The sequence below is a fragment of the Trichechus manatus genome, unplaced genomic scaffold, assembly GCF_000243295.1.
Source record: "Trichechus manatus latirostris isolate Lorelei unplaced genomic scaffold, TriManLat1.0 scaffold00113, whole genome shotgun sequence".
NCBI classification, from domain to species: domain Eukaryota; kingdom Metazoa; phylum Chordata; class Mammalia; order Sirenia; family Trichechidae; genus Trichechus; species Trichechus manatus.
The window spans coordinates 6,413,563-6,429,035 of NW_004444049.1; the positions used below are offsets into that span (position 1 = coordinate 6,413,563).

Genomic DNA, 15,473 nt, shown 5'->3' on the forward strand with positions numbered 1-15,473 from the left:
TGGTTTGAAATAGCACAAGGTGCTTCGGGCTCCTTTTGCTCAAAGTACAAAGTGGGATCTAGCCTGCCTCCACAAGATTAGGAGGCAGCAGCTGGATGAGGGATTTATACTCTCATTTGAAAATATAGGAGGTTTCTGGGTGGCGCAAGCTGTTTATGAAAGGGTGGTTTGAACCCACTCAGTGGCACTGCGGGAGAAAGGCCTGGTGACCTGCTTCTGTAAGGATTATAGCCAAGAAAACCCTGTGGGGCTTGGTTCTACTCTAACACATGGGGTCACCATGAGTCGAAATTGATGGCAATGGGTTTGGTTTGGTTTTGGGTTTGAGAGTGTAAATTTGACGGAGGGACCCAAGGCTCAGAAAAGTAACTAGCCTAAGGTCACACAGCAAGTCACTGAGGCCAGGACTTGAGCAGGAATCTGGGTAGCCAAAGCCTCAGAAGGAAAGACCAGAAGCTGCTGGGCTGCATGGACGGATGAATAAAGGCCCTGGCAGGCAGATTAGACTTGTACAGGCGAGGTCGCATCTGAAGATGCTGGCCCTCTGTCCCATTCCCCTGCTCAGCGTGTGGCCCCCAGGTGGGAAGGATAAGAGAAGGGCTCATCTCATCATTCATCTGCAGCTGGACCACCAAAAAAAAACCGTTGCTCCTGATTCCGACTCATGGTGACCCCATGTGTTAGAACTTCTCCATAGGGTTTTCTCAGCTATACTCTTAATGGAAGATTGCCAGGACTTTTCTTCTGTGGCACCACTGGATGTGTTTAAACTGCCAACCTTTAAGTTAGCAGTCAAGTGCAAACCGTTTGTGCCACCTAGAGACCTAGCTGGACCACAGGGACACCCAATATAATTAACCAATAATATGAGTGTGCTTGGGCAGGGAGTGCTTCAGCTTCTCCCACCCCTGTGGGCCCACATGACTACAGTTCCCAGGGGCCCCTGCTCCAGGGTGGGGGCCACCAGCCAAAGCAGGCCTGTAATCTGACCGTCCCCCTCAAAAGGTCACTTTAGAGCTTCTTGAGGGACAGCAACAGAGGGATCTCAGAGTGCCTCGGCTTTGGTGGGGGTGGGGTGGGTCAGTGGCCCTGCCTCAGGCGACCTCCCCCACACCACCCCCTAGGACCCAGGGTCCTCTCTGACAGGGCACACGCACCCTCAGCTCCTGCCCCTCTAGCCACACAGGCAGCTACCGCAGGTCCTCTCCTGCGCCTGGCGGGGAGCCCTCCACGTGGGGCCGCCAAGAAGGCTGGATGGAGCTCCGCAGGCGGTGGTTGGTCAGGACTGGGCAGCCAAGCCGGCTCTGTTTGTCACTCCGGCCACCTGCCCCCCTTGACAGCCCCCTCAGCCCCACCAGAAGCCGGGTTGGGAGCCCACAGTCCAGCCCTGCCTTCAACTGTAACTCAGGAAAAGGGCCCAGAGAGGGAGAACACCTTATCCAAAGTCACACAGCAAAGCAGGGCTCCTGTCAAGCCTCAAACCTCCCAATCCAGCCCTCTGCCTGCTGGAACTTGTCTCCAACCCTGCAAGAGGCAGGGGACAGAAGACCCAGTGCGCGAGGCCTGGAGGAAGTGGGCCAGCACAGGGCTGTGTGTGAGCCGGGCTGGGCCTGGCCCGGCCCGTGTGGAGACCGGGGCTTTCCCCTCCCTCCTCTCTTCCCCTCGACCCCAAAATAGCTCCCAGAGCTGTCTAGCCAAGATCCTCCCATCCTATCACAGGGGTGGGGGAGGCGGGTTGTGCTGCCCAGAGCCAGGCCTTAAATCCCCCACCGCAGCTAGGGAGTGAATCACTGCCTGGCTGGAGGCATCTCGTGGCTGCCTGTCCACCGTCAGTCCATCTGTCCCGCCCGCAGCCATGTCCCGGCCCCTGACAGACCAGGAGAAGAGGAAGCAAATCAGCGTGCGCGGCCTGGCCGGCGTGGAGAATGTGACCGAGCTGAAGAAGAACTTCAACAGGCACCTGCACTTCACCCTCGTCAAGGACCGCAACGTGGCCAACACCCGAGACTACTATTTCGCGCTGGCTCACACTGTGCGGGACCACCTCGTGGGCCGCTGGATCCGCACACAGCAGCACTACTATGAGAAGGACCCCAAGGTGTCATTCGGGGCACCCTGGGGGGGCGGGCTTGGGCCCCCCAGGGAGCTAGGAGATCCTGGCCTCCGGAGTGGTGACCCCTTCCTGGGTCAGGGTTTTCTGCAGCAAAATAAAACGTCACCCTAGTTTTCTGGGGCCAGAGTTGCAGGGGTGCCAGGGAAGTGGGTGCTGGGCTCAGCCTAGAGGGAAGGACCTGGGGCAGGGGCAGATCGGGGGCTGGGGCCAGAGGCCTAGCATCCACTCAGAGAAGGTTGGAGGGGCAGCTGGTGGGCAGGAAGCCCCCAGTGGCCTGAGCTGGTCATGGAGTGGAAAGCCTTGTCATTGAATATGTGCGAGCAAGCGTGTGCCGGCGCAGTGGGCGGGATGAGGCCGGGCAGCTGGGGCAGAGGGATCAAGTGTCTGGTGGAGGAGTCACTGGTAAATGTCAGCAACATAACACCCCCACCCCCAAGGCAGGGATGGGGGCAGGGCAGGCAGAGAGGGGACCCAGGACACCAGGAGAACAGGCACTATCAGCATCCTGAATCCTTCTTGGGACTGAGGCTTCAGGGCCAGGGTGCTGGGCACTGCAAGGACTCCAGCCCTGAGTCATGGTGACCCTGAGCGGGTGACTTCCTCCCTAGGCCTTCCCCTCCACACTGTGCAGGTGCTTCTCTGTGTCCTGACCGCATGGGCTGTCAAGAAGCAAGAGTGAGGATGTGGCTGAGAAGAGCTTCCCACCCCTCCCAAGCACTCCGCGCACACTCTCCTTCAGTCCTTACAGAAATCCCGAGATTGGCATAGACAACCTCACTTTCCAGATGAGGAAAATGAGGCTCAGAGAGCAAAAGTGATTTGTCCAAAGTCAGAGGAAAGCTGGGACCAGGTCACTGGTTCTTCTGAGTAGGGAGAGAAGATGGGGCTAGAGATGGGTCATGCTGGGGCCTGGGAGTGGGGCAGGAGGGGTGGGAGTTCCAGGCCCCACTGGGCCTGGCTGAACGTGGGTGCATAGCCCTGACCCCCTCCCCTGCCCACCTGTCCCTCTGGGCAGAGGATCTACTACTTGTCACTGGAGTTCTACATAGGACGGACGCTACAAAACACCATGGTGAACCTGGCCCTGGAGAATGCCTGTGATGAGGCCACCTACCAGGTGTGTGGGGGCTGGGGGAGCGAGAAGGGCCAGCCTTAGGGTCAGGGGATACCCTGCTGGCACTCAGCTCTGACTACCGCCACCCCTCCTCCTCTAGCTGGGTCTGGACATGGAGGAGCTGGAGGAAATGGAGGAAGACGCGGGCTTGGGCAACGGGGGCCTGGGCCGGCTGGCAGGTGAGTGGACATGGGTAGGGGAGCAAAGGGCTCCTTCCTGCTGGTCCCTGACAGCCACCTCCCTGCATGTCTCCAGCCTGCTTTCTGGACTCCATGGCGACGCTGGGCCTGGCTGCCTATGGCTACGGGATCCGCTACGAGTTTGGGATTTTTAACCAGAAGATCTCTGGGGGCTGGCAGGTGAGGAGCCTAGAGCCCTGACCCTGTGGGGCCCCAGTCCTGATGGAAGAGACCTACTGGGCAGTCCATTTCCAGAGTTCCAGAGTCAGCCTCCACCTTGGTGGGAAGCATCCTTGCCTCTCCCTCACCCCAAAGTCAGCTGGTCACCCGTGGAGCAGGCATTCTCTACCCATGGACTGCACAGACTCACACACACACACTCACAAACACATCCTGCCAAGTAGCCCACCCGCCAGGGCCCTGCTCCTGCCCTCCTCCCTGCGCCGCAGTCTGAGTGCCTGGATCTGACCTTGCCTTCTCTCTCCCCTGACCTGCCCTGGGCTCAGATGGAGGAGGCTGACGACTGGCTTCGCTATGGCAACGCCTGGGAAAAGGCCCGGCCCGAGTTCATGCTGCCTGTGCACTTCTATGGCCATGTGGAGCACACCAGCCAGGGGGCCAAGTGGGTGGACACACAGGTGAGAGTGGGGCCAGGGAGGAAGGGGGAAGCTGGCGAGGTGGGCAGGGAGGATGAGGAGGTGAGTCCTAGAGAAAGCAGGAAACCAGGGGAGAGTCTAGAGGCTACTAGTCCTGGTACTATCATCCCTATTTTACAACTGAAGGCATTGAGGCTCAGAGAGGGTAAGTGACTTACTCAAGATCACACAGCTGGAGCCAGGGTTGGCGGAGACAGGGTCACAGGGGAGCCAGGTCAAGTGCAGAGCCCAGGAGGAAGGGAGCAGCTGCCCTGCCCCACCAATGCCCCTCCCCTGACCTTAAATCTGGCACACATCTCAGCTGGGGGCTCGACAGAAAGCCAAACAACAGCCCAGAAGGGGGTACAGGGAGAAGTGCCAGCCTGGAGAGGGGAGTTCAAGGTCACAGAGCAAGTCACAGGGAACCTGAGGACAAACCGGGTGCCTGGACCCCAGTTTAGTCAGGCCCTCTTGCTGTGGCTCCAGCAGGGCTTCACAGAAACCTCTAGGCATTCAGAGTCAGGCATTCATTTGTTTGACTGTGGTCCAGGAAGATGACTGGCAGGAGAGCTGGCTCCGTGATGCTCTGGTGACCTAGCCGTGTGCTCCTGGGCCAGTCTCCCCTCTCTGAACTGCAGCTTCCGCTCTGCTCCAATCAGGGCCTACTTAAGTGCTGGTTTTAGAGGGCAGTGCCCCTAAAAGGGCCCCCTTGGAGGAGCGAATGTGCCCCCAGCACCGTGACGGGAGGCAGGTATTGGCAGCAATGATTGATGCCAGCAATTGTGGGACACGGAGCCAGCACTCATCACTGCTAATCAGCCCTGTGGTCAAGCAGGCATAAGCCCCTTGGATGTACTCGACCTCTGGGGCCCCTTCCGCCTGACCGCTAACTCCCCCAGCCTTTCCATGAGTCCAGAGTGTCCATTAGGTTGTGCTCAGTCCAGGTGGGTCACCCAGCCCCCTCACTCATGCCTCTGACGTGGTCCTCACAACAGCCCTGTGAGGCAGGGTGGGAGTGTGGGGAAGGTGTTGGGTGGCAGCCTCTCTTGAGGTACAGAGAGGTTAAGGGGTTTGCTCATGGTTACCCAGCTAGTTAATGCCAGAGGTGGGACTGGAACTGAGGGGGGGCAGAGTTCGGGGACAAAGTCCCATAAGTCAGACATGGGCAGATGTCTAGGCTGGCACCCCTGGCTGATGTCCAGCTCCTGACATTGGTGCCACCCGCAGGTGATACTGGCCATGCCCTATGACACACCCGTGCCTGGCTATCGCAACAATGTTGTCAACACCATGCGCCTCTGGTCAGCCAAGGCCCCCAATGACTTCAACCTTAAGGACTGTGAGTTCCCTTCCCTCCGGCATCAGCAGCCCAACTCACCCCCCGGCCAACACTCAGCCCAAGCCTGACCCTGTCCTCTCTTTCATCCCTCAGTCAACATCGGTGGCTACATCCAGGCTGTGCTGGACCGCAACTTGGCTGAGAACATCTCTCGTGTCCTGTACCCCAATGACAATGTGCGTTACCCCCCTGGGCTGAGGCCGTGGGAGAGGACAGGGAGACTGGGGAGGGATGCTCCCTGGTACCCCGGTCACACCCAGGGCATCTCGCTGGCCCCTGTTTTCCTGAGTCCTGAGGGAAGCAGGTTAGGGTCCAGGTCACTTTGGAGGGGCTGTTTCCTGGAGGAGGAGCCCTGGTGGTGCTGTGGTTAAAGCGCTCTGCTGCGAACCAAAAGGTCAGCCATTGGAACCCACCAGCCGCTCTGCAGGAGAAAGAGGTGGCAGTGTGCTTTCGTAAAGATTACAGCCTTGGAAACCTTATGGGGTCGCTATGAGTCGGAATCGACTCCAAAGCAGTGGGTTTGGTTTTTCGGTTGGGTTCCCTGGAGACACCTACAACACTCTTGTTCTTTGTATGCCCCCTCCTGACACTGTCCCCCACCAAGAAAGACCCCTGAGTCCTAGGGTGGGGGCAACTCGGGGCTCCATGTCCTGGCGTGGATGGAAGTCTTCCCCGGCCACACCTGCAGCAGCTGTAGGCCACGCCCCTGCCACCTTGACTCCGCCCTGCCTCGCATTGTCCCTCAGTTCTTCGAGGGGAAGGAGCTGCGGTTGAAGCAGGAGTATTTTGTAGTGGCCGCCACGCTCCAGGACATCATCCGCCGCTTCAAGTCCTCCAAGTTCGGCTGCCGCGACCCCGTGCGCACGACCTTTGATACCTTCCCTGATAAGGTACCAGGCCGGGCTGGGAGGGCCACCCCCTACACTTTATACAGTGAGTTCCAGATTCTCTCCTCCCACCGCAGCCTGTCCTGCCAGGCACGAGTTCCTCTCCCCATTTTATAGAGGAGGGAGCCATTGAGGCTGGTGCGGGGAGGGTGACTTGCTCAGGTCCCTCAATCAGCCGGCACATAGCCTGACCTTCCCCCCTCCTTTGCCTGTCCCACAGCTGTCCCCAGGAGGGCCTCTGCCAGGGCTCAGCCACAGAGCCAGGCTCTGGGAGAGGCCAAGAAGACTGGGGGGCTCTGAAGGGGCAAGGACCGTGCCCATGGGCATTTGGTCTGCAGCCCAGCCTGACCCCCAGCCCGTCCCCCTCCCCACAGGTGGCCATCCAGCTCAATGACACCCATCCGTCCTTGGCCATCCCTGAGCTGATGAGGATTCTGGTGGACCTGGAGCGGTTGGACTGGGACAAGGTGGGCTGCAGGACCCTTCTGCCGTGAGGACCCTCCTTGTCTCAGGGACTGATGGGAGATGGGAGTGGACAGTGAGGCCCAGGGGGCGGTGTCCTAAGTCTGGCCCTGCAGTGTGTGCGTGGAGCTCCCTGGGGGCTTGGGCTCGCTGTCCTGACCCCCCATGTGTGCCAGGCATGGGAAGTGACAGTGAAGACCTGCGCCTACACCAACCACACAGTGCTGCCCGAGGCCCTGGAGCGCTGGCCAGTGCACCTCATGGAGACACTGCTGCCGCGGCACCTGCAAATCATCTACGAGATCAACCAGCGCTTCCTGAACGTGAGCGGCGGCCTGGCCGGGGCTGGCGTAGAGTGGGAAGGCAGCCTGGTCTTGAGGCTGGGAGCGCGGGAGCTGTGGGGAGAGCCCTGGGGGTATGGGGCTGGGGCGGGCCGGATTCCTGGGTCCTAGTTCTATCCTGTGTTCTCCGGGTACAGCGGGTGGCAGCTGCGTTCCCAGGGGACGTAGATCGGCTGCGGCGCATGTCGCTGGTGGAGGAGGGCGCCGTGAAGCGCATCAACATGGCGCACCTGTGCATCGCCGGCTCGCACGCGGTAAACGGCGTGGCTCGCATCCACTCCGAGATCCTCAAGAAGACCATGTGAGCCCAGCCGCCAGGCCCCGCCCCTCCCGCTAAGCCCCGCCTCCACCCCAGCCTCAGTCGGGTGTCTGCCCGCCATCCATTCATGGTCTCCCCCAAGTGCCCCTTTCCACAGGTGTCATTGCCCTTACAAGCTCATAGCCCCGCCCAGGACTGTCCTGTCCCCAGATGACCCCTCTTACACACAGCACCCCCACCTCCTCCAGAGCCCCCCATTTCCAGACCGTTTTCAGCAAAGGGTAGGGAGGAGGCCTTTATCCCACAGAGGTGAGTGGACCCTTCCCCAACCCGTTCTGCAGCTTCAAGGACTTCTACGAGCTAGAGCCTCATAAGTTCCAGAATAAGACCAATGGCATCACCCCTCGGCGCTGGCTGGTTCTTTGCAACCCCGGGCTCGCAGAAGTCATCGCTGAGGTGAGAGGTCACTGTACGGCCAGCAGGGTCAACACGGGGTCACTACAGGGTTCAGCCAGGTATGGTAGTGTAGGCTGTTCATTGTACAAGGATGCCCAGCTGAGGGTTGAAATCCATCCCTAATGCACTCCCCAAGCCTTTCATCTGCCTGGGGGAAGGGGCACCATTTTCTTATTTACACAAGGGTGCCCTTTGGGCTAATGGAGGCTCTGGCTGTGAAGGTCAACATGGCGGAGTCCACAGTCTAGTGGAAGGGTTCGTCAATGGGCACATCTGAGGGGGCAGAGATCTGGTGGAGGAGGTCACTGGCCGCCTAAGGAAGAGGCTAAGAAGGCCTGCTTGGGGTCAGGTAGGGTCACCCATCAGGACTCAAGGTTGGGAAGGGAGGAAGATAGCCATGCACACACCATGCCCCAGCTGGGCGTTCAGAGAGGGAGGGAAAGAGGGCTTGCACAGTAGTCCGCTGGGTGGATGGGGTTGGCTGACCTGGAAAAGTGTTGGGAGGAGAGAAGGTGGGCTTGACTGAGAACCATCTTCCTGCAGCGCATCGGGGAGGAATTCATTGCAGACCTGGACCAGCTGCACAAGTTGCTCTCCTACGTGGACGATGAAGCCTTTATCCGGGATGTGGCCAAAATCAAGCAGGTGGGGAAGGCTGCAACCTGGGACACCTGTGCCAGGGCTGGAACATGTTGCTGGGGCCAGGTGTCTGGGTGAGGAATGGCAAATAGAGCTCATCTTACCTGCCAAGCCCAGGCCTTTGGTAGATGCTGCCTGGAGTCCAGGGTGGGAAGGCATCATCTGAACTCACTGGAATAGTGCTGACATTGATTAGCAATGTCTGCCCTCGTGTAGGGGTGGAGAAAGGTGGCAAGTGAGCCTCCTAGCAGCTGCCTTCCTGGGAGTTGGTAGATGGAGAGAATGAGGACTGTGGGACTTCTTGAGGCCCCTTGGTGAGCCCTCCTCCCTTTCCTTGCCTCCAGGAAAACAAGTTGAAGTTCTCTGCATACCTAGAGAAGGAATACAAAGTCCAAATCAACCCCAACTCGCTCTTCGATGTCCAGGTGAAGCGGATTCATGAATATAAACGCCAGCTCCTCAACTGCCTCCACATCATTACCCTGTACAACCGTGAGTGACAGGGACTTGGCTCTGTCCCTCAGTTCTCCCCTCCATGTACCTCCCAGAATTCCACATGCTTCTTAATCAATATCTCTTTTGGCCTCACGACAATTCGCGGGACATGGAGTTATCCCCATTTCACAGATGGGCAAACTGAGGCTCAGAGAGGGGAAGTGACAGATCCAAGGTCACAGAGCAAGTGATTGTCTAAGTCAGGCCTCTCGTTTCCCAGCTCAGACCTTGGCTGGGTGGGTGCTGTCAGGGGCTACTGCCGAAAGGGAAAAAGCTGGTTCACCTGAGCCTTCTGTTTTATCCACAGGCATTAAGAAGGAACCCACTAAGTTTTTTGTGCCTCGAACTGTGATGATTGGAGGGAAGGTGAGAGACTGGGGCACAACCATGACTCTGTTCCTTTGGTATCCAGGTTGAGGTCAGCCTGGCTGGGTGGCAAGATAAGGGGTCGGGGTTAGGACTGTGGTGCTGACCCCAGATTGTGTCCCACAGGCTGCACCTGGGTACCACATGGCCAAGATGATCATCAGACTCGTCACGGCCATTGGGGATGTGGTCAACCATGACCCAGTGGTGGGAGACCGCCTCCGTGTGATCTTTCTGGAGAACTACCGAGTCTCGCTGGCCGAGAAAGGTGGGGGCTGCCAACAGGGACCCTAGGGAGGTTCTGATTAGTTCAGTCCCAGGAAGAGATTAGTCGTCCCTTCCTGGGGTAATTGGGCTTTAAAGAAGAATCTGGAGAGGGCAATTCTTACACGGTCAGTTCTGAGGGTCAAAGCCCGTCCCACACTGCAGTATCCAAGCATTCCCCACTGCTCCTCTCATGGTGGGATTTCAGGCAGTATAGGGTGAAATTAGAGTGAAGATAAAAAACCAAAACCAAACCCGTTGCCGTCGAGTCGATTCTGACTCATAGCGACCCTATAGGACAGAGTAGAACTGCCCCATAGGGTTTCCAAGGAGCACCTGGTGGCTTTGAACTGCCGACTTTTGGTTAGCAGCCATAGTGCTTAACCACTCTGCCATCAGGGTTTCCAGGGTGAAGATGGTGCTCTTCAAATCATACTACTAATGGCAGGGGAGGGGGGAGGGGGATGTAGTTTGGATCTCAGATGTTCAAGAACCCACAAGAGATGGGGGTGAGGTGGGGTGGGGGTGGAGACTCAGTTGGTGAAGACTGTAGGGTTGGGGTAGAATCTATCCTTAGGACCAGCCTAACCCCTTAGTCCCAGCTGGGGTGGGGCTCCTCCCTGAGCTGACTGTGTCCCCTGCTGCCCCTGCCCCCACAGTTATCCCAGCCGCCGACCTCTCCGAGCAGATCTCCACCGCGGGCACTGAGGCCTCGGGTACTGGCAACATGAAGTTCATGCTCAATGGGGCTCTGACCATTGGCACCATGGATGGGGCCAACGTGGAGATGGCAGAAGAGGCGGGCGAGGAGAACTTCTTCATCTTTGGCATGCGGGTGGAGGATGTGGAAAAGCTTGACCAGAGAGGGTATGGAGGTCAAGGGCTCCTCAGTTCAGGGTCCATGGGCAGGAGGTGTGGCTCCTAGAGGGCAGGGCTGGGGGTGAGAGATGTGCTTGGGAAACCTGGCCCAGGCTGCGCAAGGTCTTACTTATTATGGTCATTAGGTTCTGGAAAGCTTTTGAGGTCCTGTACAACAAATAAGGTGAATGAAATGGGAAAAGAAGTAATCTAGAACTGAAGGAAAAAGAAGACAAAATTACATCAACCCTAAGAGATACTATTATTTCTGGAATCTGAAGTAAAATTAAATCCTTAGCTCCCTGGCAGCCATGGCAAAAAGGGAAATAAGAGTACAGTGGTTAGAGCAACTGTGCTTGTGGTCAGAAACACAGTTCTTCAGAGGAGACATTTTCCTGGCATTTCAGTTTTCAAAATTTGATTTAAAATATATTTTTTCTTATAAAAATAATACATAGTAATTAATTGGAATAATGAAGAAACACAAGGACTAAAATAACTGTCATCTATAATCCCATCATCCAGATATAAAGCCACAGTCCACTTTTTAACATGGGAAACCCAGTTCGATTTTTGGCCAATGTACTTCAGGACGGCCACCCCCCATCTGTCAGTGGAGGCTTGTGTGTTGTTATGATACTAAACAGGTTTCAGCAGAGCTTTCAGACTAGGAAGAAAGGCCTGGAGATCTATTTCTGAAAAATCAGCCACTGAAAACCCTATGGATCACAATGGTCCGATCCCATGGTGCATGGGGTCGCCATGACGGCAGCTAACAATGACAACAACACAGTTTAAAAAAATTGGGAACAATGTATGTACCATTTTGAATCATGGTATCTTGTTTAATAGTAGAGAGGCATTTCCTGTGTCATTAAATAGTCTTCAGAATATTTTAAATGTTTGTATAATGTTCCATCATGAAAACATGCCGTAACTTATTTATCTAGTTCCGTATGATTTCTCCTGTCTGTTACTATATGTATCACTGTGATGAGCAACCTTTTACATCTTTGACCACATCTCTGAATATTTCCTTAAGATAATTATTAGAAGGGGGTATTTCTGAGTCAAAAAGTACAGAATTTTTGAGGCTTTTGACACATATTGCCAAGTTGCTTTCCAGCAAGTTAAGTGCCAGCTGACACTCCCACCAACAGCTTACAAGAGCTGGCATTAAATGCTGAAAGTGATTTCTTCTGTGAGATTTGACTGGAAAGTTCAAACTTTGTCCTTTGGACAGAAGGGAGTCATGTAATGTTTTGAACAAAGTTTGACACATTCAGAACTAGAATTCAGAAAAACAATTTTAGCTGCAGGATGGAGATTGGATTGGAGGGGACAAAAGTGGAGGCAGGGGACCAGGGTGGAGGCAGACACCATAATGTCTGGAGTGTCGCCTGAACTAGGGCAGTGCTGGAGGTGGAGCTTAAAGGGACACCGTGGAGGAGGCCTTGGTATCTGGCTGGAAGTGGGGAGGAAGGGAAGGAGTTGGGCCTGGCCTTGTTGGAGGGGTTTGAACTGGGCTGACTGAGAGGAGGGTTGTGTGATGTCTCAGAAAGCAGAACACTGGATGGAAAGCTGGTGCTGGGGAAGCGATGAGCTCAGATGGACGTCCTGAGATTAAGGACATTCCTGAGGACATACCTATTGGCTCCCCCTGGAGCAGGAGAGCGAGGCTAGGGCTAGACTGGGTATGTGGTTATTGTTGCTGTTGAGTCAGCTCTAGCTCATGGCGATCCCACGAACAATAGAACCAAATGTTGCCCAGTCCTGGCCCATCTTCATGATTGTTGGTATGCTTAAGTTCACTCTTGGGGCCACTGTGTATTCTGAGTGCCTTTCAACCTAGGGGACTAATCTTCTAGCACAATATCAGACAGTATTCTATTGAGATCCATAGGATTTTCATTGGCTAATTTTTGGAAGTGGTCTAGAAACTCCCCTGAAACCTGTCCACCATGGGTGATCCTACTGGTATTTGAAATACCAGTGGCACAGTTTGGTATACCAAAAAAAAACCCTTGTCATTGAGTCAATTCCAACTCATATAGAGTACTCATACACAGAGTGGAGCTGCCCCATAGAGTTTCTCAAGGAGCACCTGGTGGATTCGAACTGCTGACCTTTATGGTGAGCAGACGTAACTCTTAACCACTACACCACCAAGGTTTCCATATAGTTTGGTATAGTCAGGGAGAAAAGCCATTCACAGGGGAAGCAAACCGGAGGGAGACTGTAGTGGTGGTATGTATTGTGGGGAGAAGCACTTGCTTTGGCCTTTTAACTTGACATGAACTTTTCTGTCTCCTCTGGACCTCAGCTTCCTTATCCACAAAGTGGGGAATGACAAGTTGAGCAGAAAAGGAAGAGGGTTGCAAGGAGGGTCAGGGAAGGGCCAGAGAGGGGATGTGGCAGCTCCAGGGAGTACAGCAGCAGGCTGACCCCGAGGTTTGAAAAAACCAAACCAAACCCATTGCCATCCAGTCCGACTCATAGCAACCCTACAGGGCAGGATAAAACTGCCCCGTGAGGTTTCCAAGGCTGTAATCTTTTCGGAAACAGACTGCCACATCTTTCTCCTGCAGAGCGGCTGGTAGGTTCGAACCACCGACCTTTGGATTTGCAACCGAGCGCTTTAACCACTGCACCACAAGGGCTCCTTCCTGAGGCTTGAGATGCCCCATTTTCTCAAAGGGGAGCCAGGACCCCTTTTCCAGGGTGCTGACCACAGCTATGCCCCCATAGGTACAATGCTCAGGAGTACTACGACCGCATTCCCGAGCTCCGGCAGGTCATCGAGCAGCTGAGCAGTGGCTTCTTCTCCCCCAAACAGCCCGACCTGTTCAAGGACATCGTCAACATGCTCATGCACCATGACCGGTGAGCTGCGGCTGGCCAGAACTGTGCAGGGTGGAGCTGCTTGGCCAACCCAGGCTGGAGCAGGGTGGGGAGGCTGGGCAGGAGTCCTAGGCAGCTGGGACGGCTCCTCAGGAAGCAGCCTCACTCTCCAGGCCCCCAGATGTGAATGCAGTAGTGGGGATCTGCCTGGACAGGACCACTTAGCCCTTGCTCTCTTGGAGCTTCCTGCCTCTCCGCTCCCCTCCAGGTTTAAAGTCTTTGCAGATTACGAAGACTATGTTAAATGCCAGGAGAAAGTCAGTGCCCTGTACAAGGTGAGGGGGCCTGGGCCTGGGGGTGGGGTGGTCTTGGGTGGCCCTGGCCGGGATGAGGCTGAAGGTAGGACCCCTGGGTCCTCTGCTGGTGGGTAAATCCAGAGCTCCCTATTGGCCTACAGAACCAGAGAGAGTGGACGAGGATGGTGATCCGGAACATAGCCGCCTCAGGCAAGTTCTCCAGTGACCGCACCATCGCCGAGTATGCCCGGGAGATCTGGGGGATAGAGCCTTCCCGTAAGCGCCTGCCAGCCCCTGATGAGACCGTCTGAGCCTCCAGAACAGACCCCAAACAGCCCAAGTCTGCGTGCAATACCTCGGGCCAGCCCTAGCTCCTCGTCCAGAGGGTGGGGTTCCTGGGTCAGATCTCTAAGCCCCCACTGGAACCCCCATTCCCCCCCGAGGTCCCAGTGTCCAGCGTGACTAAGGACACTGCTCCTCTTCCCATCCTGGTACTCCCAGTCCCCCTCCTATTTATGAGGTCTGACCAACTGCACCCACTCCCCAATAAAAATGATTCTCCTTGGGAGCCTCCTTATTCCTCTCTCTGTTGAGAAATATTTTTAGCTCTTGGCGGGCACAGCAGCTGCTGCGCAGTCACCCCCTTACCCCCACCCTCGGCAGGTGTGTCCCCTCGGAGGAGGAGGGCGGCCTGGGGGCGGGGCCTGGGACTCTGCAGCCGTCACCCTCCACGCCTCTCTTCCCAGCGCTGTGTCTATACTAGGTCAGTGGCCAGCCAGGCTGGCCGGGGGCGGGGCTTGCGCCTGGGTGGGGCCCACGGGGTTGGGTGTCGGGACTGGGGCTGAGGCCTCTGGGACTACCGAGGATTCACAGAGCCCGAGCTGGACCGGGAGGAGGAGGAGCCTACGGCTGCTGTGCGCCTTCTTGGCTTCGCCCTCAGCCCCGCCCACTGCGGCGTTTAAGGGTCTCTTAGCAGGTGGCTCTGCTTGATCTAAAGCCGGGGAGGGTGAAGGTGGGGGACACTCAGGTCATCTAGGCTCGGCCAATGACGCGCCCTCTTCGCTGTGGGGAAACTGGGGGCCAGAAAGGGCCTGTTTCTAGGCCTCCCATTACCAAGCCTGAGGTGTGGGGGGAGTCCCACCTCTCCCCGCACAGAGCTGCAAGCCTCAGAAGGGAGGTTTGGGGCCGGTGGTTTCACAGTGACTGTGTTTGAACCCAAACGGCCGGAAATTGTTACTGGCTCCCCTAGGCCTGGCTGGTGGGGACCCCAACCGCCTGTGGCTGCCCCTCCCAGGTTCCTCCCAGTCGGGGCCCAGGCACCCAGTCTCCAAGCTGCGGAAAACCCACCCGCCGCCTGCAGCTGCCCCTCTCCATGTGGCCCCTGGGGAGCCAGGTTTCCGGGGCCCCGTTCCTGCTGTGAACTACAGGCCTCCAGCAGTGCACCTCCACACAGCGAGGTCCCGTCTCCGACCAGCTGCATTTTCATTTCTTCCTGCCCACAGGCCCCTCGCCCCAAATGCTCCTATCATGTCCTAGCCCCTCCCCCAGACCCGCCGCCCTAGGCCCCCACCTCCTCCAGGCTGTGCCCCCGCTGCCCGCAGGAAGACGCCCGCCCCGGGCCGGGTGAGCACCGTGGGAGCGGTTTATCTCGAAAACAGGAACCCGGGTCGGGGGCTGGGCGGGGCGCCCCCTGCCCACCGCAGTCCGCTTCCTGCCCCTCCTGCTTCCTCTGCCCGACACCCAGCCGGGGCGGGGGGCGGCAGGGCGGGGCAGCTGGCTCTGGGTTGGTACCCTCCATGTCCCGCGCCCCCTGGCCCCGCTGCCCACCCTTGGCGCGCCCGGCCTCCGGGGCGGCGCGGCAGGGAAAGGGTTAAGCTGCCGCAGGGACCTCGGTGTGCGGGGCGCGAGGGAGCCCCGCGGGGGAGGCGC

At 57.1% G+C, this 15,473-nt stretch overlaps 1 protein-coding gene across 3 annotated transcripts; it reads left to right on the plus strand.

The window, feature by feature from the left end:
- The first annotated feature begins 1,484 nt into the window (after window positions 1-1,484).
- On the plus strand, window positions 1,485-14,121 carry PYGM (glycogen phosphorylase, muscle associated). Of its 3 annotated transcripts, XM_004383764.3 has the most exons (20): window positions 1,485-2,098; window positions 3,129-3,230; window positions 3,328-3,406; window positions 3,483-3,586; window positions 3,913-4,044; window positions 5,269-5,380; window positions 5,474-5,556; window positions 6,127-6,270; window positions 6,642-6,734; window positions 6,906-7,052; window positions 7,208-7,371; window positions 7,671-7,785; window positions 8,329-8,430; window positions 8,769-8,916; window positions 9,227-9,285; window positions 9,412-9,553; window positions 10,209-10,416; window positions 13,156-13,290; window positions 13,517-13,583; window positions 13,706-14,121. In XM_004383764.3, exons 1-20 carry the CDS (start codon window positions 1,856-1,858, stop codon window positions 13,853-13,855), a joined length of 2,529 nt encoding a protein of 842 aa, XP_004383821.1. In that variant the 5' UTR covers window positions 1,485-1,855; the 3' UTR covers window positions 13,856-14,121. The 3 variants fall into 3 exon arrangements, with proteins under 3 accessions (XP_004383821.1, XP_004383823.1, XP_023594060.1); XM_023738292.1 differs by lacking the exon at window positions 3,129-3,230 and having other exon boundaries at window positions 1,856-2,098; window positions 13,706-13,855; XM_004383766.2 differs by lacking the exons at window positions 3,129-3,230; window positions 3,328-3,406 and having other exon boundaries at window positions 1,796-2,098; window positions 3,566-3,586; window positions 13,706-14,108.
- The last annotated feature ends 1,352 nt before the right edge of the window (window positions 14,122-15,473 follow it).